Genomic DNA, 23,726 nt, shown 5'->3' on the forward strand with positions numbered 1-23,726 from the left:
TAAACATCAAACTGTAATATTTAAAGTTCCAATCTGGGGAAAATATTCAATTGATGGAAATAAGCAGTATCAAAGAAGCTTTTTTTTGTATTAGGACATAAATCATGTTCTGCTTCATTTTTATACATGTATTGGATTGTGATTTTATTTACTAGAATGGTTGCGTTTTTACAATTTGGTTGCATTTTTACAAGTTAGTTAAAGAAGTATTACACTTCAAATGCATTTGATGATATGATTTGATGACAGTTATCTTGCAGGAATTTTTTTATACAATTATTGTATCAAACATTCAATTTTAAAAATTTTTACTTAAAATAGATAATTTGCAAGGTGCAGTTAATTTGAATTCATAGAATTCAGAACAAGTAAACTTTTAAATAATTTAAGAAAAATTTTTGTTTACTAAGTAATGTGTGTATGGAATTACAAAGTATTAAAAATGAAAAATCTCTCTTATAGAGTCATCAGTTTACAGCTTTAAAACTGACAAGGAGACCCTATGGCTTTGGGGAAACAGATTTTGATGATCTTCGGCGCGGTGGTAGTACACCGTGCGAATGTACTACCTGTAAAATACTAAAGTGCAATACTCAAATGTAATCGAGAAAAACGAACTTAAAGTTTTCTTTAACACTTTATATGTAAGTTACGTGTACTTTCGCTTGAGCGTGCTGTGGCGTGAGTGGTAACGCTCCCGACTCGTGCGCTTGCATTCTCGGGTTCAATTCTCTTGTGTATACTTTTTTTTTTATTCACAAATACTTATAAGGTATTTATTTATTTATTCATTCATTCATTTTTTATTATTTATTTATTTTAATTTAATTTCTACTGTTCCAAGTCTAATATTTTTACTTTGAAAACCCACCTTTTTCAAGTTGAGAGAAAACTACTTATGCCGGATTTGAACATGGGTCTAGAGTCTTTTTTACTCACTCTTTAATTCTTTGTTGACCAATTTCCACGCACCCTTGTTTACTTTTGGTTTGTAAAACGACCAAGGGCAATACTGGTCAGTCAAGAATATTATTCTAAAAAATTCATCAAAAATCAAATTATCATAATATTCGTATGAAAGAAAATCATGTACATTTATTAATATCTTTAGTTTTAAATACGATATTTTTCAATACATTTTATTACAGAAATTAATAAGAAAAAATATATATATATATATATCTGAACTGACATTTAAACTTGATAATTTTAATTTATTGAAGCAATATTATATAATTACATATCATTGTCAAATTTACATGATTCTGAATAATAATTATGGTAAAAACAATCAAAACAAAAATTCCATCTACACCAAGAACAAGAAATAAATGCTGCTTTTTTACAATTGCAAGGTATTTGTAAATGATCTGATGAGAAACATGCTTCATTTACATTTGTAAAAAATTTTCTTTTATCACAGAGTCCACTGGCATACCAATCATATTTTATCATGTCGCAAAATATTGGTGCCGATAATTGATGATGGATAATCGAATGTATTTTCGGGCAATCCTCTCTAGAATGAATTTCATAATTTTTGTCCAGCGTTATTCGGCGTTATTCTGTAATCGTTTAATGAAATTTTTTATTTGTCTATAAAAATGGACATCACATAGTTGAACTAACGAAGTACATTTTGGTGGTATAATTTTAATTGTTCATGTAGGCATTTTTTCATCATCTTGGAATACTTCATCATACAATTTGCTTTTGTTTGTCCTGTCCATGAGTCAATGAGTAAAAGAAATTTATTCTTCTGAACATATGGCATCAAACATTTTGTCAGAAAATTAGTGTAGAGATCAGTGGTCAGTTATACCGATTTTGTTGATGTGACGGTAACATTTGTATATTTTTTTATATATTCTTCCACGTTTCTCTTTTTTCTTGGCCCAAAATTACCTGTAGGCTCTTGTAAACAAATATAAACATATGGTGGTAATTTTCCGGATAATGTTATACCATATTGTGCTGTATATGTGTGTGAAACCTTGTTCGTATCTTGTGTTCTTACGAACACTGTTTTACTTCCTTTTTCCGTTAATGTTCTATTGAAATTTGATTGGTATTGACACCCTGAAAATGTAACAAAATTAATGATAAGTCTTATGTTTTACTTTGATTAAATGTAATAATGGAATATAAAGTACTTGATTTCTAGTTAAAAGTTTTATTTACCTGTTTGATCTGTATTGATGATGAAGTCACTATCAAAGTTTGATATCAATCGTTTTGTTTGAATATGAAACGTTTCTGCAGAGGCCAAGATTTCTTCCATGGTACGTGCTTCTTTTTGCGATACAAATTTGGTAATTTTTCTTTGACAAATGTGGTGTCTTCGTTTGAATTTATCCACCCACTGGTTTGATGCTTTAAATTGCAAATCAGAAAACTGACTAGCAGCAGCTAAAGCCCATTGCTGTAAATTTCTTGTGGTCACTTGTTTGTAATTTTGTCTCGCTTCGACAAAGCAGTCATACGTCCAAGAATCAATCAAATGATATTTATCAAAAATAGTTCCTCCACGTTCAATATCTTTTTCCCAAAATTTTAATGATCCATTTTTTTCAAATGACTACATCCGTTTTTTGTAAAGTTTGTAGTTTCCACATAGGGTGGGCTTTTACTACTTTTAAAACTTTGATTTTATATTCCAGTGAAATATATTCCTTCATTCTATATTTTTTATCATTAGGTACATAGTTATCAGATGAGTCATCTTTAACTGCTTCAAAATTTCCTTCTATACACTCTTCTTGTGCAGAAATCAATTTGTTATCAATTATAAATTTTTTTTATTCAACACATCCAATGTATTATTGTATAATTCCGTGCCTATCAGCATAGCATCTTCAGATAGTGTATCAGAAGATGTTGTTGCAATTAAATTATTTTCAAAAAGTAAACTCTCGTAATACACTACTACATCTTTTAGCCACTGCTTTGATACATCACTCTATAAAGAGTGAAGAACTTGCTTCTCTTGATGACATTTTTGTTATTATAAAATAACTTTTCAAAATAAATTTTACTGCACAAATACGTCTATTCCTGTTGAAATTCAGAAAGGAACTGTTATATGGGGTTGTCGTTCTAGCCTAGTGCCAAAAAGTAACTAAACAATGTTAATTTTGACAAAAAGTTACAAGTTATGAAGTTTAAATGTCAGTTCAGATATATATATATATATTTTTTATTTTTTCTTATTAATTTCTGTAATAAAATGTATTGAAAAATATCGTATTTAAAACTAAAGATATTAATAAATGTACATGATTTTCTTTCATACGAATATTATGATAATTTGATTTTTGATGAATTTTTTAGAATAATATTCTTGACTGACCAGTATTGCCCTTGGTCGTTTTACAAACCAAAAGTAAACAAGGGTGCGTGGAAATTGGTCAACAAAGAGTTAAAGAGTGAGTAAAAAAGACTCTAGACCCATGTTCAAATCCGGCATAAGTAGTTTTCTCTCAACTTGAAAAAGGTGGGTTTTCAAAGTAAAAATATTAGACTTGGAACAGTAGAAATTAAATTAAAATAAATAAATAATAAAAAATGAATGAATGAATAAATAAATAAATACCTTATAAGTATTTGTGAATAAAAAAAAAAGTATACACAAGAGAATTGAACCCGAGAATGCAAGCGCACGAGTCGGGAGCGTTACCACTCACGCCACAGCACGCTCAAGCGAAAGTACACGTAACTTACATATAAAGTGTTAAAGAAAACTTTAAGTTCGTTTTTCTCGATTACATTTGAGTATTGCACTTTAGTATTTTACAGGTAGTACATTTGCACGGTGTACTACCACCACATCGAAGATCATCAAAATCTGTTTCCCCAAAGCCATAGGGTGTCCTTGTGAGTAATCAATCAATATATATTATAAAAGTAAGTGTACAATGTGCATGCAGCTAAAACTCAAAAACAAGTCCCGGTATGATCAAGGGAGTTATATGGTGTAGTAGCCCTCTATCCCCCATTCATGAAGAAGGTTCCCATTTTTACCTGAAGAGCATGCTGTTGAAGATATAAGGGCTGGAATTTTCACCCTCTAGAAATTTCTAGAACAGTCTAGAACATTCAAGAGCATTCCACAACATTCCAGACTGTTCTGGAATGTTTGGGAACATCCCAGAACATCCCAGATTATTGTGGAACATCAGAACACTCTCAAATGTTGTGGAATGTTATGGAACATTGTGCACCATTTGAAGCCTTTTTTGTATGGGTGGGACTACACATTGGTGGGGGTATATAAAGCAAGATCCGTCGTGGGTTCAAATGTCAGTTTTTTATCAGTGACGAAGGGAAGAACCGAAAAAGAAATTAAAATTCCAAAGTAGTGTAGCGAGCGAATAAAAACAAACAGTGAAGTGCGAGTAGTCAAAGTGATACAGTGACTGAATATAAGCCAGTATAAATGCCACGCGTTAAATCGGCGGGAAGTCGGTCTCTACATCTGGGTTAATATTTCAGCCATCTTAACATTTTTTCTTTATAGGTGATTAGTTTTATGTATTATATTTCTATTTCGTTCATTTTTTTTTTGAGAATCCAAAAAGAATGTTTTGATTTTACATGTCATTACAAAGATAAACTTTATTATTGCTTACGAAAACCCACAGGAAACGTTTTTATTTAGAAACAAACATCAAATTTTCAAACATCAACTCTACATCCAGAAGGTTGACTCTACGTCCAAGCTAATGGCTGGAAAGGTACGGAAACTTGTTCTTTACGTAAGCAAGAGATTCATTTAAATGGAGTATTATTTATGCCATAACTGATTGGATGCCAGAGTCTGCGCATGTGGAAATTAACCAGTGTAACCGCTACGACTGGCGTACGTCTTCCCATAAGAACGTAGCGTATTCGACCAGATGCGATATATCTGGGCTCGGACGGCCCGGGATATAATCGTGATGGGTTGATGATGATAATATTAATAAGCGAAAAGCCCAAACAGTTAGGAGTCGAAAGTTAAGATTTGGTACACAGTTAGGGTACGTGACAAGAATGTACACTAAGAAGAGATTTTTGGAAATCCCCCTGCAGGGGAGAGGCTTAAGGATTACCCTAAAGAACTCTGCTTCTATTGTACTATTTTAGATGTGGATTTTTGCGGAAAATGAAACATATTTTTTGACCCATCTAAAAATTCTCCAATACATTTGGGAAGAGGGGTAACCTAATTCTTGCACTCAGTAAAAACAGGTAAAATCGGCTATAATGTAATAATCTTAATCTTGGCTATTGTTACTTTTTGCCTGAGTAATGCCGAGCTCATCCGCTAGTTTCTTATAAAGTTTTTTGAACTTGATAACATTGTAAGACAGATTTTTGATAATGTCTAATTTTTTAGTGTACATCATTATAGGGTAGATGTACCAGTTTTGGCCAGTGTAGTACTAGTTCTGACCAGAAAACAAATTTAACTTAAAAATATAATCATAAATGAAACAAACTTTTATTGTTAACTGTTCACACAGTTAACAATAAAAGTTTGTTTCATTGGACAGATTTGAATATGTGGTGATTATATTTTTAAGTTAAATTCGTTTTCTGGCCAGAACTGGTACACTGGCCAAAACTGGTACATCTACCCTACTCTATGTGGAATCTATACAAGAAGAAGGAATTGAATAATACAGGAGGGAATAATGGAGCATTGTTTATGCCTATAAATGTACCTAAACAATAAATTAAAAATATATGATCTTTAGAGATAAGTCAACCACATGCTGGGTGCCAACAATCATATTGGAGGAAAACTAAAGTTTTTTCGTGCATGGAATGAAAAAATGCATATATACAGGGTATTCTATAAATCTTGAATTGTAGAAGTTATGAAGAATGACACATAATGAGGAGGAATGAATTCAGGTTATTTTGATAGCAGGGTCTTTAGTTGGCAATAAGCATCAGAGTTTAGCAGGCCATATCAAGATCTCTGTGTGTGATCTGTGGGAAGATGGTTTGAATTCATTCTTTCTTTCTTGGCATCTTGTTTTACATGTAAAAGAATAAACAAAGATCAGCGTAATATCTACGGCTCCAGATTTATGGGACATCTCTCATAGTGAAAATAAATGAGTTTTACTACTGCAAACTCAACTTAATGCAGACTGAGGAGATGACGAGTTACTGAAAATGTTTTACAGCATAGTGATGAATGCTAGTATGAATATTGGAATTTTGGAATTTTGTAAATGTGGGTGCCGGGAGGTGGATGGAGTCGCACCTCCTTTTTCTCGGCTAACAGGTCCGTGAGACCTGCCCACGTCAAGATGGCGGCTCGGTTTTGTTACGCATCACATGTTACGTGAGTGAGAGTGCAGAAGAGGATGGGTCTGATGGTAGAGCGGCGGCGATTCTCGAATAAAGGACATTAACAACGTATAATAACAACAACAACGATTTATTAAGACTAAAGCAACAGATACAATTAGGGCGAGCTACTGTTGCCTAAGTTCGGATACGCGGAGGGAGAGTTTACACGACTTTGGGAAAGTCATACCTCTTAATCTGAGTCACTCTTGTTACCAGCTAAAGTATCCTTGGCAAGGTATTCCTTCGTAGATGTCGGGTTCCCTCGGGACTTGGGACGTGCACACACTGTCAAATCGACACTATGTAACCGACTTCGAGTCGATCGGACGGACTCTATGTAACTTGACCCCCTTTCCTCTCTCGTCGCCCTTTTATCGTCTTGGTCACGTTTCTCGGTTTCACCAACCAGCATTATTCGAATGTTGTTCCTCATGATTCATGTTTTCTCCATGGGAACCAAACAATAAAATATTTTATTAGCGTTTTGGTTCCGGCAGGTTCGAATTTTCACACCACCTTGGGCTTTCTAAAATCGTACCTGTCCAGGAAGGGCAGGTTCGATTTTTTTTCTTGGGAGGATGGCTGTATTAAGTGCACTTTCTCTCCAAATTAGTGATTTACATGGTAATTTTAAATATTAACAACAATGATTTACGTGGCAAATTTAACAAATTATTCCTTCGCGACAATCAAAGATTCTTCGGGCACGCGTTATAACAATTTGTTATGTTAGACCAGACACTGTGGGTTTGGTAAACAATAACGGCGTTCCCGGAAGTAGGGTGGGTTTCCTTGCTGGCACGTGGTGCAGACGTAGCTTCTTTTCATCACTTGGGTACAAGAGTAAAGTTCAAGGTCTTGAGTGTTCGTTATGTTCTCTTTGTTGAAGTGAGTTCGTTGACTCGTGCTACCTTGCTGGCTTGTTTGCTGAAGATAGAACTTGGACAGGAACTTGATAGCTGGAGGATGATTCGGATGAGTGGTGATCGTTCGTATAGTTCGTTCTAGGGTAGCAGTGTCGTTGTGCTTTTAAATCGGTGTGTTTTTAACTTCAGTGGGTAGTTGTAGTCTTGGTCTGTTGAAACGAGGATGTTGTCCTATCTGGTACTCACAAACATTAATCATAAACAGTTATTTGGAATGAGAATTCTCTTGGGTTTCGGATAGAGGTACGCATTTACAAATATAATTGGGGTCTACTCTCCCTCAGGCCGGTAGGCTGCTAAAATCTAACTTAATTCTAGTGGGGAAAGCCAATACAGTGTTGTACGGCAAAATGTTAGTTAAAATAGCTAAATAAAATTCGAATAAATGGAATATTCTAGGCGAATCTAATATAATATAATATAATTTTATAATATAATATGATATATATTTTTATGCTTATGCAAAAGTCGAAGACTTCTTGACATAGGATTCTAAGCAAAGGCCTTAACATGGCGGTGTTAATACGTTTGAACAATAGGACGTTGGGTTGATTGTGCTATATCGCTCTGAGGGGGTGGTTTCTCGGTAGGGTTGGTCACTTCCCGGAAGCAGGTTAGCTTCCCTTTCTTGAAGAGGGATTTCTTCCTGTCTATTCTCTTGCGGTTGTTGTCGGCCTGCCGGAGTTTGTCATCGGCGGCGCATAATAGAACGGACAATCTAGATAAGGCAAACAATATGGCTGGTTGATGTCATTCGCAACAAGTGGTTGAGATCATATTTGACATTGAATAAGGTCCAATCTGCCAACCAGATATTGTAGTCCGTCGATAATTTTAACATTTCGTGCGTTTGCGGTTCTTTAAGACAGAGTCTGCAGGAGTTGAATCTTTGTTTGATTGATAATTTGGTCGATTTGTGGGATGACCAATTGGTGCACCAACTGTAGTGATAAAGTTGACTGGCCCCGGAAATGTGATGTGAGGATAACTCCTGGCAAATAGCCAGTACACGCATTTGGGAGATCGATGATTCCGGCATTATTTACAAATTTTTTTGGTCGTAGATATAAAGGAGCCTTTTGATGCCTATTTGGGCACTTAATAGTTTAGGTGAGAGGCTCAGGAGTGGAATAAATCCATGCTCCTGGTTGATCTACCTTTTTAAAGATCAGCGTATAGTTACTGATGATCTGCCAATTGCATAGGTCCTCGACCTGTAGTTCATTTTCACTGAATAATGCATGTTCACACACCTTCGTTGAGGAATATTCAATGAACAGATGGCAAAGGGGATAAGATGTATTAGCATGTCGTGATTAATTAGATTAACGCTAAATTTATTAGATAAGCTATCTTCATCCACCTTCTGGGGTACCTTCCCATTGGTGCCCTCATTTGTTTGGTGCCCAGAGCTTAAGGGGAAGAGGTCCGACTAGTAGCGGGAGAAATAAACTGAGGTATCCGGCTATGATTACTAGTGGGCGGCGGCCTAACCCATGGTAGGTCTACTACTGCTGCTGGGCCTAGGCTTCGAAGGGCGTATGGAGGTGTAATCTCCTTTTCTCCTTCCGGTCCTGGTTTGGCAACTTCACTTTTGAGCTCGGACTCTGCTTCCTCGCCTTCACTTTCTGGTTCCGTTTCATCGCTGGGATTAGATTGCTCTTCTGTTAGTGAAGGGAATACGGGCGTTAATGCGTCTTCGACGGATGATGCAACAGGTGGCTGGATGATTGTGTCCGTGTTATCCTGTTGTATTCGGGGTCGCTTAGCCTTTCAATGAGCAGCAGTCCTTCTTCTCGCGCTCCGGATTTGTGGTTTCTGTCTCTCTTTCCCTTCGGCAGGAGGTATTTGTTCTGCTCAGGGGCTGTCTGACAGGATTTTCTCTCTTTTCTTGCGGGTCTTACGTTGCTTTCTCCCTCAGCGCGGCTGTCTCGGTGTGCAAAAATGTATCGGGTTCCCATTTGGTAAGATGACTTGATCATGAGCAAGATCTAAAATTAATTGTGCGGTTTCGATGAGGTCTTGCCCCAAGATTCCTTCACACGGGTTTGTAACCTCGGCTTGTACGATGGCACATGGCATGGCATATTTCTTTCTCTGTAATTTAAACGTGGGCGTCGCTGATCCTATAGCGGTAATTGGCTCCCCTAAGCCGTTTCCTAATTTCTGTCGGCGCCCGAATTTTATGGGAGCTTTCCCTTTCAATTTTTTCGCTAAGTTGTTTGATATGAGCGTACGTTCTGCGCTGGTATTAACTTGCATTTTTACTGGAATATTGTTAATGTAAACTAATATGATAGGTTCGTGCCTTGAGATAGTTCTAGTTATTCCTATTCTGCCTTTCCACCTCGTCTCATTCTCATCGGACGAATCTGTTTGGGGTGGAGAAAGGTTCCTACTCAATTCAGTATAGCGTCGCTTTAGCTTAGATACAGGATAAGGGGATCTAGTAAAGTAATTATATTGAGATCGCTGATCTTGGATGCTTCAAATAATGCCTGTCCATCCGTTTCGATTTTCTTCCTTAGGTTGAGAGCTATTTTGATCAATTTCGCTTTCGCGTCTCTTTGGAGATTCATTTCGTTGACGCGTTGGAGAAGCGTTACTATTAGTATCTCTGCGACCGCGGGGTTCTGGTTCCTATAGTTTTGATCATTTGGTCGGTCGGGTCTACGGCTAGTATTAACTGGGCAGTATCCTCCTTTGCCGGAAAGGCAGGTTGTTATAATTTCCTCGATTATTTTGCCTCCCTTGAGGGGTTCTAGCATTATTTGTCGATGAGGTTCGGGTTAGATCTTCCACTCTGGCTTTAAGTTCCTGCATAGCCGACATTAATTGAGCTATATCGTCCTGTGAGGGAGAGTCTGTCACCTGCTCGCTATCTCTGACTGTTTGCATAATTTCTCGCGGATGGGAAGTAAGCTGTTTGATCGTCTCTTCGCTGATGGCTGCTTTGAGCACCTCATCAAAGGTTTCAGCCTGGCGGCTCATTACTCGCTGGCAGATCCTGATATCTATTCCGTTGAGGAATTGTGCTTTTAACCATTCGTCTAACTCCTTTCTCTGAATGCGCTGAATAATAGCAGTTTTCCTGCCGTTTCTCCAGTAAACACAGGCAGTAATGGAATTATTCCGCCCAACCCTCCTAGCGTGAGGGGATTTGGATTCGGATTCGGGTGAGCTGGTCCTGCCGCGGGTTGCGGATCGTCCTCCATTCTTCCTAATAGTTTCGCTTAGATTGGAACTATTTTTGATAATATTCCTAGTCTTTCTATCTAAGGTTTAGCTCCCTACTTCGACTGGAATTGTCCTTGTTATTCGAATATTGCCCTATCCGCTCTATCGATAATTCGAAGGAGTCGAACCCCACTCCTGACACCAATTTGTGGGTGCCGGGAGGTGGACGGAGTCACACCTCTTTTTTCTCGGCTAACAGGTCCTTGAGACCTGACCACGTCAAGATGGCGGCTCAGTTTTGTTATGCGTCACGCATTACGCGAGTGAGAGTGCGGAAGAGGATGGGTTCGACGGTAGAGCGGCAGCGATACTCGAATAAAGGACATTAACAACATATAATAACAACAACAACGATTTATTAAGACTAAAGCAACAGTTACAATTAGGGCGAGCTACTGTCGCCTAAGTTCGGATACGCAGAGGGAGAGTTTACACGACTTTGGGAAAGTCATACCTCTTAATTTGAGTCACTCTTGTTACCAGCTAAAGTATCCTTGGCAAGGTATTCCTTCGTAGATGTCGGGTTCCCTCGGGACTTGGGACGCGCACACACTGTCAAATCGACACTATGTAACTGATCCCCTTTCCTCTCTCGTCGCCCTTTTATCGTCTCGGTCATGTTTCTCTGTTTCACCAACCAGCATTATTTGAATGTTGTTCCTCATGATTCATGTTTTCTCCGTGGGAACCAAACAATAAAATATTTTATTATTAGCGTTTTGGTTCCGGCGGGTTCGAATTTTCACATAAAGGTTATGTGTGCAAATTTACATATTTATTAACTATGTACCATAGTGACTATTTCTGTTTGTAGTTAAATTTTAATTAAAAAAAACTATTGGCTATTTGATGGCTACATTTGAGTTAGTGTTGTTTGCATTGTGGCATTTTGCAGTGGCACCTTGGAAAAAGGGTTATATTTTTTGTTAATGTGGAATTGATGCTATTATCAAGTGTTAGCAGTGAAGAATGATAACTCATTTGATTCTAGTGTTATGTTATAGAGATAAAAATTAGATTAAATGGGTTTTTTTAATGACATGATGAGTTTTACAGAATGTTGAGTTATTGAGAGTTGGGTTCCTGGAACTCTACCATATGTAAGATTGCCAATTTATTCTAACTCTTAAGTTAGTGTTTTAAAAATGGAGGTCTTATTTATTATTTAGCTTTTGTAAATAAATTTATACTATATTTGTGAAATACTGAAATGTTTGTAAACTGAAAAAAGATTTATTTCGAACTTTTCAGAACCCAGATTAATTTTACCGTCGCCATTGATTTTACTGCTTCTAATGGCGATCCATCAGAACCACAATCTCTTCACTACATGTATTCTCCGTATCCCAACGTGTACACTCTGGCAATAAAATCGGTAGGCGAAATCATTCAAGATTACGACAGTGACAAGTTATTTCCAGCATTGGGTTTTGGTGCACGTTTACCACCGGACGGAGTAGTTTCACACGAATTTCCTTTGGTAATACACTAATGGTTCAAATGTTATATTTTATTATTCTGTTTTAAAGTGTTTCGTGCTAACTATAATTATTATTTTCAGAATGGAAATATGAGTAATCCTTTTTGTGTAGGCATTGACGGCATTTTAGAAGCTTATAAACAGAAAATTGGCACAGTGCAATTGTATGGCCCTACTAATTTCTCACCTGTCATTAATCATGTTTCCAGGTAAGTTTGTCTTCTTTTCGGTTAATTTCCATCATAATAGCCACCATTATTGAATTTTTTTCTTTTGCAAGTAGAAGATATTTTGAATACAGAATTGCTGAAGATGTCCAACAACTTTACTTGATTTGATTTTTTCAGATAATACTGGATATAGGTTCTTGCTTGTGTCAATTGTATTATGGATCAGAAATGTCATGATTTTCATGAAGTTTTCTGACATCTACACTAAACATCTTAAAATTCTAATAAACCTTGCATTCCACTAGAATAATAAATGGAAGAGGAGTCGGGGTTAGAATGGTGGTGAGAAGAGAGGTGTGAAAATACTCTTTGGGCACAGAATTTTTCCCAATTTCAATAAAAATATATTTATTTATTTTATGTATTCTGTTTTAGATTTTATTGTCTGTTATATTCCTACTAACATTGAAACATTTTGTTCATGTTAGTTAGGAGTATAAATATTAAGTAGTTTTAAAGAGTGGCATGACTAAAAGTTTACATACTCTAAGTTAGATAAGATACAAATTATTTTTATTTTGGATGTATAAGAAGACTTAAATTTCTGAAAAGTATTGTATATTTACTTGTACACAACAGTCATTAATGTATAAATAATATATAAACAACGACATTCAAATACAATTATATTGATAATGGACCCTGCAGAAACCTTACGAATGTGTCTGGTGGATTTGACTGAATCTTTGATATTTTGTGGTTATAATGAAAATGTCAAAGGCAGGAAATCAAAAGCAGGTTTTTGAGTTATCAATCATCTAAGATGCAAAAACTGCATAATTCATGCACATGTTGAGGACATAAATGTTTTTTGTTTCAAAGTATAAAATGATATCGAAGGCTTGTATTCATCTGGGAAGTGCTTCTCACAGCTACTACGAAAGCATGCAATGTCCCCACTCTAGATCTACCCGGAGTGTGGGTAGCATTATATCAGCACTTAAACAACGAAACGCTCCTAACATCGTATCGCCATCACAGTGTCAGTTCCACGCATGCGCTACCCACACCGTAGATTTATGAATTCGAACATGCCAACATCTTTTTGCACGTTCGTAACGGAATTACCAGATGCCTGTTTTTGAATTCAAAAATTCTGTTCTCCTTAGAAAATTCTGCACGTTTATTTTTAAAATAATTCATTTCACTGAAGACGACGATTATAAACTCGTCGAAAGTGCTAGTGATAATAAAAAAGAAACAGTTTAACGCCGAAATCAGTGAAGTTTCTCTATTGGAACCCAGTTAAAAGCTTAGCGTGAGTTCTCAACTTTATTTTAAAATGATATCTTTTGACAGAGCTTTTTTTCAACCATTATTAAGTCTAAGAGGAATGTCACAAGAGAAGGACACCCAAATTTCACTTACGGGAGCATTTCGAATCCACTAGTGGGAAGTGAATCAAAACAATGTGAAAATCAAACCCACTTGTATTACATGATGAATGATTTTCCCACAAGGAAATCCAGATAGTGCTGAACATTAATAACTTTTGAAAACATATTTTGTACTTTAAAAAAAAAAAAAAAAAAAAAAACACTTAAGGCCTCTCAACATATGCAAAAATTATTCTGTTTTTCTACCTTGGATGCTTGATAACTCAAAAATTGTCCATTTTTTGACTTTCGATTGGGACCTCTAGAACTAAAAAATATTAAAAATTCAGTCAAATCTACGGTACCCATTTTTCAGGTTTGTATGGGGTCTTTTTGTTCTTCATTTTCTTTTTACACGATAATTTGGATCATCTTTAATATAACACTTCATAATTTAATTAGATTTGCATCGGCCTACAGAGACGGTTCTCAATATTTTGTCCTCTTGATTATCACCGACGGAATCATATCCGACATGTCGCTTACCAAAGAAGCAATTGTGCATGCAGCAACACTTCCCATGTCAATAATAATTGTGGGAGTTGGCAATGCAGATTTTTCTGGTGAGTTTTTTTTATAATAATTTAGGATTCAATAAAATATAAATATGTATTTTATTATTTTTGATTCGTTCTTAGCCATGGAAGAACTCGACGGAGACGTCGTCAGGCTCAGTAGTAAGGGCAAATTTGCCGAAAGAGATATCGTACAGGTAAGTTATCAAATCAATAATTTATATTAAAATTGATTGTATTAATTGTAGATTGTGTTTCATGATGATAAGCAGTTCACTATTAGGAATTGATTATTCACATGCTTTGATAGATGCAGGAGTTTGCTTTGCACTTGTCTGCCTTTGTTCAATTCTGAGATGTTCTCTCTTGTATAGAGAACTGGCTTGTGCTGTTTTCTGTTAATATATGATAAATGTATGAAAATAGATGTTACTAAATAAGAAAAAAGTCATAGCTCAAGCTTGTATATAGAGTAGATAGGTAGTAGTTAAATCAAAAAACAGGCTTTGAAATTCCATGTACATAACTCTTTCCACCCTGTGGGCCTTTGTTCTATATCTGCTACGGGTTTGAGTAGCTGGCCGGTAAAGGATTGGGCCCGACCTAGCCGGGTCAGACCGTGAAAAATTTCCAAGCTTTTCGGCCCGGATTCAAACCCAAGCCCTCCGGAGTGGTGGGCCAATGCCTTTACTGCCTTAGCCATTGCAAATAACTGTAAATGCCCTAACGAATGCCATCTCTCGGTAACAAAGCGGCCGAAATCCAAAATGGTCGGGCATCGTGGCAAAGTAGGATTTCTTCGGCTTTGAGAATTCCGGCATTTCGACGACCGACGACAATTGTTTGTTTCCAAAGGCATACATACTCTCTATTGAAAAGTTTAATTTGACACTTGAGTAAATTAAGTTCTGTATACTTTAGATATAATTTTATTTTTTAAAATTATGTTAAATATCCAGATATTTGATAAGAATTACTCAACTAATCTGGAAAGTTCAGAATTTAAATATTTTGTTTTCCCTGGATGCAAATAAAAAGATAGAAGTTAGTAATGGATGTAATAGTAATAGTAAACATCATCATTAGTATAATGGATCTAGAGTCAAATCTATTGAATCCATACAGTGCCCAAAAGTATATAGATGGCCTATAAATTTATATTTATCTCTTGATTTTTAGCTTTGTAAGTAGTAAAGAGTAAAATTACATATCTAATATATATATATTCTTTCAGTTTGTACCATTTAGAGAATTTTTATCTGGAGAAAATTGGAGTACAAGTCAAGTATTGCTGGCGAAGGAAGTGCTGGCCGAATTGCCCGATCAATTTTTAGAATATATGAAAAAGCACAACATCAAACCAAAACCCAAGCCCCAAGCTCCAGTTGCTAGTGCACCTTGTCCTTCATAAATATATTTTTATGTAAATCATTTTTCATTTATAAGAGAAGAACAAAAATTTGATTTATAATTTTTTTTATACACACTTAATATACATATTTTTAATTTTGAATAATTTTTTCTACATACTTGTAACTTTAGGAAAGTATTTTTAGGAAAACTTGGACAAAGTGCATTGTGGCAGACAAGAACAGCTGCCATTGTTATAGTTTATTGTTCCATTACCACACCGTGCCAAAGGATTCCACATCCCAAATTTTATTTGCCCGTCAAATGTACCAAATTTTTTAACACGACAGTTATATGGAGACACATGCCAGTTTTAAATGTTACTTGTTATCTCTTGTTTCTCTACACTCGGAGATATGTGGAGTGTGTGGTGCTTACACGTTGTTAATACAAAAACCGTGTTTGTTACAATATATAATTTATTATTCGAACGACGTAAGCACGTTTTGTACACGCTCGGCGTTAACCGTTTAACGTGCTCGGATACAACGTAGACGCCTCCGTTTTCGTTAAAGAAAACAGAAAATGTGCACGGAGCGACGATGCCTTACTTTTAGATGTCCTTACTGCCATTATACACGTCTATAGTTTGTTTCGGAACAGAAGAAACATTCGCTTTATATTCAATTTCTAAAAAAATACAGTTAGCTTCCCATAAAATGTAATTGTTTTGTTGTTGTTGATTATTAGGAAAGTTCTATTTGAATGAAGTTTTATAAAAGTTAAACAGTACGGTAAAACTCCGGTTATCCGGATTTCTCTCCGACTTTGTTAAAAATAAATTATATTCGTTCGTAGGTACGTTTTTGATAATTGTGTACACGCATACACAAGGGAGATTTCTATAGAAAAAATAGATATTTGCTTAAAATAGTTATCCGGATAATCGGAGTTTTTAACATGTTTTTACGTAAGAAAAAAGATTGTTAAACGATTATAATTTTAAATTATTTTGTGTGATTGTAACTGTCAAAATGTTAACCATTTTCTCCTCTTTTTTGTACCTTTTTTACTTCTCTTATTGTCTAAATTGTTCACGTGGTCGTCGTCTCGCACTTTTACGCTCTCGCTTCCTCGCTCTTATTGTCGTCGCCTTCGCATTTTTCTCGACATTACGTTTTATCGTTTATTCTTTCTACCAAACCGTCTTAAACGTTGCTAAACGTAACGGTTACCAAAGGGATTTAAGACGACAGAAATACTTCGGACGGTAAATTCGAACAGAGAATTATTTGCGAAATTGCAATATTGTAATTCGCCCGTACACGAAATCGTATTACGTTTTATGCAATGTTTTGTGTGTATAGAGGTTTAATTATATTGTATATTTTATGTTAAAAACGTGTTAATGTGCTCAAGTTCTCCTAATGGAGTTCACCGATGTTTTTTGAATTGTGTTTGATGTATTTTACATTTAAAAAACATGATTATAGTCTGTATGATGAGAAATTATAATAAAATTGTTCAAAAAATTCTTAAAATATTGTGTTGTTTGAGTCCATATGTTTTTTTGGAAAGGGAAAGAGAGATGAAGTGACATTTTTGAAGTTTTCACACACTTTAATTCTAATTTTAAATGGAAAAAAATTGCTTTTCAGAAACTTGAAGGGTTTTTTTAGTTTTAAATTACATAAAGATAATTTTGTAGAATTTTTAAAAGTAGCCTTTCAAGTCAGAAGCATCCAAAAAGGAAGTGAGTGAATGAAATTACAGGAAGATGTTCAAGGCTAAAGGTGTGGCAATGGAATTTTGCCAGTTCCAAAAATACATTTTTGTTTCTTTTTGAATATGAAATTCAAAAAATTCACTAATTCTCTCACGAATCAAAATTAAATAAATACAAACTAAAATTGGGTTTTTAAAAATTTCACAGGGAAAATTAAAATTTTGAAATTTTAAATGGGTCCGCTTGTCTGTTAACTGTGACGTTTAATTAACATTTTGTGCATTTTATTCTTATTAAAAAAGTGATTTTTAGTCAGCCATATTTGAAAAATACCGCTAATTTTTTTCTATTTTCCTCCATTAATTTAAAGAAATTATTTTTTTTTATTTCTGGTCATTTTTGCTGGAGGCGATGTGACCCACTTTACAAGTTTTCAGGTGGCAAGGTTGCTTACATTGCGAAACAATCTCACAACTGTTAGTGAAATTGTTCCAATCAACGCACAAAAATTCCAACTTTAATTTAAACATCAAAGTAAGTATGTGTTTCTTTAAGTATTTCGTACGAATTTCATTGAAATGGCTGATTAATAATTAAAAAAAAACTCGATTAAAATACGAAAATTCATCTGTGATAAGAGAGTAAAAAAATATTCAGCAAGTAGTCACGAGTAACATCATTTCACTTTCCTAGTTTTGCTAGCAAATTTTGTATTTTTAGATGAAAAATGTCTTTTCTCGCAATTTTTAGTGCAGTATGTTTGACTCTATTGTCGAGTAGTAGTAAGTTGTTTTCGTGAGCAAGGAAATACATGGTTTTCGTTAACGGTAACTCCTGATTAAGGATAGTTTGCATTCTTACTACGGAAAAGACAAAAGGTAACTCGGATAATCGAGGTTTTTTAGCAAGACACGTTAAGATTGCCAAAGAATTTTCTAAAAATGACAGTAAACGTGAGTAGTCCTAGTTTTATTAGTGAAAGGCTACGACATTTGCCTAAAGATAGTCAAGTATTTGACGAGAGTAGAGGATAGGTAACTAGGAATAGTCAAGGATTTTGTGAGAGTAAAGGGTAATTGACTAGGAAGAATCGAGCATTTTGTGAATCGCCTACCCTCCACTCGTCAAATACGTGCCCGTCCCAAGTCAGTCAGGCTATTTTACTCCCACAAATATCCTTGACTACTACTAGTTACTATTCTCTATCAAACACGTGCTATTCTAAGTCAATTAGTCTTTAGTTTCACAAAATAAGCATTTTGTGAAAGTAGAGCGCCATTTACTCGACCAATGTTCGATAAGGAATAGTCGAGAGTAAATAAATGACGAGAGAAGAGGTTGAATGACTAGTAGTCGTGAAAGTAAAGGGTGACTAGGAATAGTCGAGCATTTCGTGAAAGTAAAAGGTAAACCAATAGGGAAACCTACGTATTTGGTGAGAGTACGGACATTAGTAGGGATAGGGATAGGGACAGCGACGTGTTGAATTAGGGTAAATTGTATTTCGCGAGGGAAAACACTAAGGGTATTTAAATGTTTAACGAGAACAATATGGTTTTTAGGTTTAGATAAACCAGGCACTAGAAGGATGCGCAGTTTTAAAGGGCCAGAAATCATCGAAGAACTAAATTTTAATACTTATAATCTTCCCAAAGAAGGGACCGAATTCATTAGTTCGTCTAGGTCCAATCTGTATTGGGCGAGAATAGACAACGAGGTACGACTCGATTAAGAATAGTCGCGTATAAAAAACGCAATGTTTTACCGAAAAGACAGGGACTTGGCAAATTAAATTATATAGGAGAAAACGCACGTGATGTCTAGGATAATCAAGTTTTTACGAAAGACAAGGTAAGTCGGGATAAGAAGTGGTCGAGATAATGATATTTTAGTAAAGAATAATAGAGAATTCTTTACAGGTAGTCCGGTGTTGTCTATTAGAAAGTAATGCTATTTTAATAAAATAATGACTGGATGACTACAGACGGTCACGTTTTTCGTTAAAAATAAAAAAGCCAACGGGGATAGTCAAGGTTTCACAAAGAAAAGCTTAGAAATTATTATGTTAAAATAGATTTTTATTAGAGACGGGATAGAAAATCGAGTTTTTCACTAAAGAAAACGCGGGATAACTGGGATAGTCGAGTTTTTGATATTAAGAAAAAGACAGCGACTAATCAATTCGTACGTCCGATGTTTCCGGTCCACAGACAATGTGACTAAGTTCATTTGTACATTTATTTATTTTTTAAAATAATTAGAAATAAAGCTAAGTGCGTTTTTATTCAAAAAAAAATAAAACAACAGAACCGGGAATAGTTAAGTGCATTTTTGTATTCGGAGGTACAGTTGCGCTTTTATTTAAAAAAGACAGCAGAGACACAGATATTTGTATTTTTTGTTTTTTTTTTTAATAAAAAGTGCACTCGAGAGTCTCTAGTTCTGCTACCTTTTTTAAAAAAGACAAAAACGTAGTTCTATTGCCTTTTTTAAAATACACTTACTCATTAACCCTAATTCCTTATTTGTGTATTTTTTCAAATAAAAAATAGTCAGAGGTAACCAAGTGTTTTTTAAAAAAAAGACAATAAAACCAGAGAGAGCTAAGAGCATTTCTATTTAAAGAAAGACAATACAGTCGCGAGTAGTACGTGTTTTTGTTAAGGAAAAAAACAGTCTAGGGATGTTACAAACGCGCTGCCAGTTTTCTTTAAAAAAATTTTTGAATTGTTTAGAAAATGCAACGCGGTATTTTTCGTTACACAACGAATTACATTATCGAAATTATTGTCATTTAAATACCAAAACCTGTTACATTTAATATTCAAAACTGCTTTCGTTAAGTCGTTTTGGTCTAAAAAAACGACGATTTCTATTTCACAGGATGTCGACGAAACAAGAATTATGATACGAGAATTTGGTTGAAGATATTTTGGATTTTTTTCAAAGAAGAAAATAAAGTGTTATGAATCTTATAAATTTCACAGGTATTTATAAAAACTTTTTTAGAACAAAGATATAATAAAACTCGATTCTAAAAACACCATAAACACGTTTTGTACGCTTTAATTCACCGTCCTTGTTTCTTTCTTGTTTCTTTTCTGTAGAAATTATCTGTCTACTCTTTATCTTTCAAGGTTGGAATTTCATAAAGGTAAGAATATTTTTTGTAGAAAAAGTTGTAAAATAATTCTCTAAAAAAATGAAAAAATAGCAGATATTTTGGATGTTTCAGACGTCTTTCTTGGACGATGCTCGAGCGCTTTCGGAACACGAATTAAATTTTTGTCGAGACAAACAGCCGGGCAACAACTACGCCGACGTGCAAAGCGGGTGCAGGATGTACTACAAATGTCTGCTTAACAACGACGGTAGGATGTTAAGTTACAAAATCGAATGCCCGAACGATACGTACTTTAACGAAGAGAAACAACAATGCCAACAATACATAGCCCGTTGTCGGAACGTCGACAATTACGAACTTAAGAGATTTCGTAGGCAGCAGCCCCCTAGTTATTCTTACCATAACCTTCCAAAAACCAATTTCTCGTGTATCGGTAAGAGTTTGGGTGGTTATTACGCGGATGCGGAAACGGATTGCCAGATGTTTCACATATGTACACCCGGCGAAAACAACAGCGTCATCGATATTATGTTTCTGTGCGGCAACGGTACGGTTTTCGATCAGAAAAAATTGGTTTGCGAACGTTACGGTTTGGTGGATTGTCGAGAATCGGCGTCCTTCTTGGACGAGGAGGAGGAGAGATTAAGAGAGGACGAGATACACAGAAAACTGGCCGACGTCGAGATCACTCGAATCACGAGTTGAGGATTAAAAAAGCCCAGTCGCCGGCCGAAATTCTAAAACACCGGTCCTTTTGTTTCTTACGAATCGAAATCGCTTTTTTAGAAAATCCGAAAAAATCGACGAAATTCTGTAAACTATTCGATTTGTTCGAGTTTCTTTTAGAATTTAAAAACGAGCCGAATTATTAAAAAGGACGAATTCGGCATTCGAAACTTGCAAAAAATCACTCAAATTTCTAAAAAATCGCCCGACAAAGAGGTAAATTTCGAAACGACCGGAAGAGCCGAAATTTCTAAAAGCGCGACTTTCGAGCTAATTTTTCTGTGATAATTTCGAGTACAATCAGTTTTTTGCCACAAGAAAAAGTCAAAAAAATATACGAAAAACGCGATTAAAATTTATGCGAATTAATAATATATTCGAGGAATTTTTTAAAATATTTATTTTCAAATTAATAAATATATTTACGATTTTTTTGGATTTTAGCGTTTTTAAAACGATATCGTTCGAAGAGGTCGATTCGAAATGTAAATATACAAAATGTTTTTAATGATTTTTGTATAAAATGTTTATTTCGTGTTGAAATTTTATTAAAAGTTTATAATTTTGATCGTTCGACGAAAATTAATTAAATTTGGCCGGAAAATGACCAAAATTCCGGACGATAAAGGACGGGCGTCGATTTTCACCGTTTCGCCCACTCGGGCCTACTCGCTCCTTCGTTATACTAAAGAGCGTGTTTTTTCGATCGTTTAACGTACTTCGGAGCGCTTCTAAACGGTTTACCCCGAAATACGTACTTCCCGAACGGCGTACGCCGATTTTCTCGAAAGTGCGCGCTCTTAAATACTTAGAAACGCATCCGAACGATTAATTCCGTACACAAACGTACCGTACGCACCGAATTAATAGTCCGGTTTTAGCGGCGCTACGAAACTAAGAATTGCGGCTCGGTAGACGGTAAGAAGACGTTTGCCGAAACATTCGGACGTCTCGGACGCCGGTAACCCCGCATTTCCCCGACACCCGTACGACTTTTCGACCGGTGGCGTACTCGCGTCTTTCTCGAGCATCTCGGATTATTACGCTTCTCATTCTTTCGAAAATTCTCGGACGCCCTCCGGTAATACTCCTTTCGCGTTTAAATTCTTCCTCCCGCTCGGAGAAAACATTGGAAGAGAAAGAGAAAAATTCTAATATTTCGATCGTCGGCTGGGAGGAGGAAACCGGCAACGACGAATAACACGTAAGCTTTAATAAAAGTTCGGTTTATTCCTTTTATAGGCGCTCGGCAGCCGGGTCGAACTCGAAACGAGCCGGAGTCTTCGTTCCGATTTTAACCGAGGCGAGTTTGGAGCCGGTTCGGACCCGGTTCGGACCTTCCGGAGTCCAGATGGCGGCGAAGACCGTCTTACTTTTTTCTTCTCGTTTCTCTCCGGACCACGACAGAGAATGATTACGAAACGAAAAAGATCCATTCGAATTGCCTAAAATCAAAAAATACGCGTAAACATTTATTCAAAAAGCGCCGTAATACTAATCCGATGTAAAAAATACGTTTAACTCGGCTTTGGGTTAAGTTTCGAAAATATTTAAACGAAACGTAAGAAAAAAACAACGGTGGAGCGATATACGAAATTTTAAAAAAATCAAATTGTTTAGAGACTCGGACCGGGAAGGCTCGGATATTTAAAAAGCGTAACCGCCCGGAAATACCTAACAAATTTGATATTAGAAACGACTTAAATTCGTCGATTTTCAAAGGGCCTATAAAATCGACTTAAAAAATGTATTTCTAGGTTCTTTGGAATAACGACTAATAAATTTGCACCGAATTAAAATTAAATACGTTTAAATATTTTTAAAACTTTTGTGTTAATTCGAGTTATTTAATAAACGACGCAATTTTTTTAATACCTAAATTCGGAGTGGCTCGTTTAAGCGATTTTGCCGCTTTATAACGTTTAGAAATGTTATAAGGAATATTTTAGACCGACGAACGTACGAAGGAAACGGAAAGAATAAACTATTTCCTCTTACCGCCAAATTAATGCCGTATTTTATATTTTATAGCGCTAAATGTAAAAATTAAATGGCGAATTTTGCTAATAGTCGGCGGTAAGGACTCGGGAACGGACGGACGGGCCGACGGAGATTTTCGGTCGAAAAGACGGCCGTTTTTAAACGGAAAAAGACTCACCGGTATAAAAGTCCGGGCTTATCGGATCGTCCCGAGATTTTCGAGGAGAATTCCGTCGATTTTCCGTTATGATCCGCAAAGATCCGATATAATCGATGGCGAATTTCAATATCTGTAATTTGGAAATTTTTCCGACCGGCGAATTAACGACGGAAGATCCGGTTAGAATTTTCTTAAGCTCGTCGAATGCCAAATTTATTAATTTCACGCGTTTCCTTTCTCTTTCGTTAGCTTTCAGTCTTTCTTTTCGTCGAGTTTTCGGCAATTTCTCCGATTTAAATCCGAAATTTCCATTAATTCTACTTATATTTTCCATAAAACCGTAGGCCACCGCGGCAAACGTACCCGACGAACCGACGGAAGCGCTTTCGTACCACCGAAAATTTAAACGATTACTAAATACGTTAAACTACAAATTATTGGCTAGGAGCGTAGACGCGTCATCGATAATTTAAATATCGACCAATCGGAAACGGAGATATTAATAAATAATGGCCGGAGAAGAAAATCCGGAAAAGACGGTTTTCCATTAC

General features: G+C 35.8%; 2 protein-coding genes across 5 annotated transcripts in view; both read left to right on the forward strand.

Moving 5' to 3' along the window:
- LOC136974385 (copine-5-like) overlaps positions 1 to 17,000 on the forward strand; it is a 71,725-nt gene extending 54,725 nt beyond the window's left edge. For all 4 annotated transcript variants that reach the window (XM_067269244.1, XM_067269245.1, XM_067269246.1 and 1 more), the window contains 5 exons: positions 11,760 to 11,988; positions 12,070 to 12,197; positions 13,997 to 14,157; positions 14,233 to 14,306; positions 15,344 to 17,000. In XM_067269244.1, the coding sequence (XP_067125345.1) occupies positions 11,760 to 11,988; positions 12,070 to 12,197; positions 13,997 to 14,157; positions 14,233 to 14,306; positions 15,344 to 15,520 (769 nt within the window). In that variant the 3' untranslated portion in view covers positions 15,521 to 17,000. The remainder of the gene's footprint in view (positions 1 to 11,759; positions 11,989 to 12,069; positions 12,198 to 13,996; positions 14,158 to 14,232; positions 14,307 to 15,343) is intronic.
- Positions 17,001 to 17,319: 319 nt separating this feature from the next.
- Positions 17,320 to 21,411, forward strand: LOC136974458 (uncharacterized). Its single transcript, XM_067269369.1, has 4 exons — positions 17,320 to 17,719; positions 20,069 to 20,172; positions 20,293 to 20,339; positions 20,421 to 21,411. The coding sequence occupies exons 2-4, from the start codon at positions 20,151 to 20,153 to the stop codon at positions 21,012 to 21,014; spliced, it is 663 nt and encodes a 220-aa protein (XP_067125470.1). The 5' UTR covers positions 17,320 to 17,719; positions 20,069 to 20,150; the 3' UTR covers positions 21,015 to 21,411.
- The last annotated feature ends 2,315 nt before the right edge of the window (positions 21,412 to 23,726 follow it).

This window comes from Centruroides vittatus, unplaced genomic scaffold (genome assembly GCF_030686945.1).
Source record: "Centruroides vittatus isolate TY-2023 unplaced genomic scaffold, ASM3068694v2 contig_349, whole genome shotgun sequence".
In the NCBI taxonomy this organism is placed as follows: Eukaryota; Metazoa; Arthropoda; class Arachnida; order Scorpiones; family Buthidae; genus Centruroides; species Centruroides vittatus.

Coding starts and splice junctions, on each gene's coding strand:
- LOC136974458 (XM_067269369.1), top strand. CDS start 20,151: ATGAATCTTATAAATTTCACAG. Junction 20,173..20,292: donor GAATCTTATAAATTTCACAG/GTATTTATAAAA, acceptor TCTTTTCTGTAG/AAATTATCTGTCTACTCTTT. Junction 20,340..20,420: donor AAGGTTGGAATTTCATAAAG/GTAAGAATATTT, acceptor TGGATGTTTCAG/ACGTCTTTCTTGGACGATGC.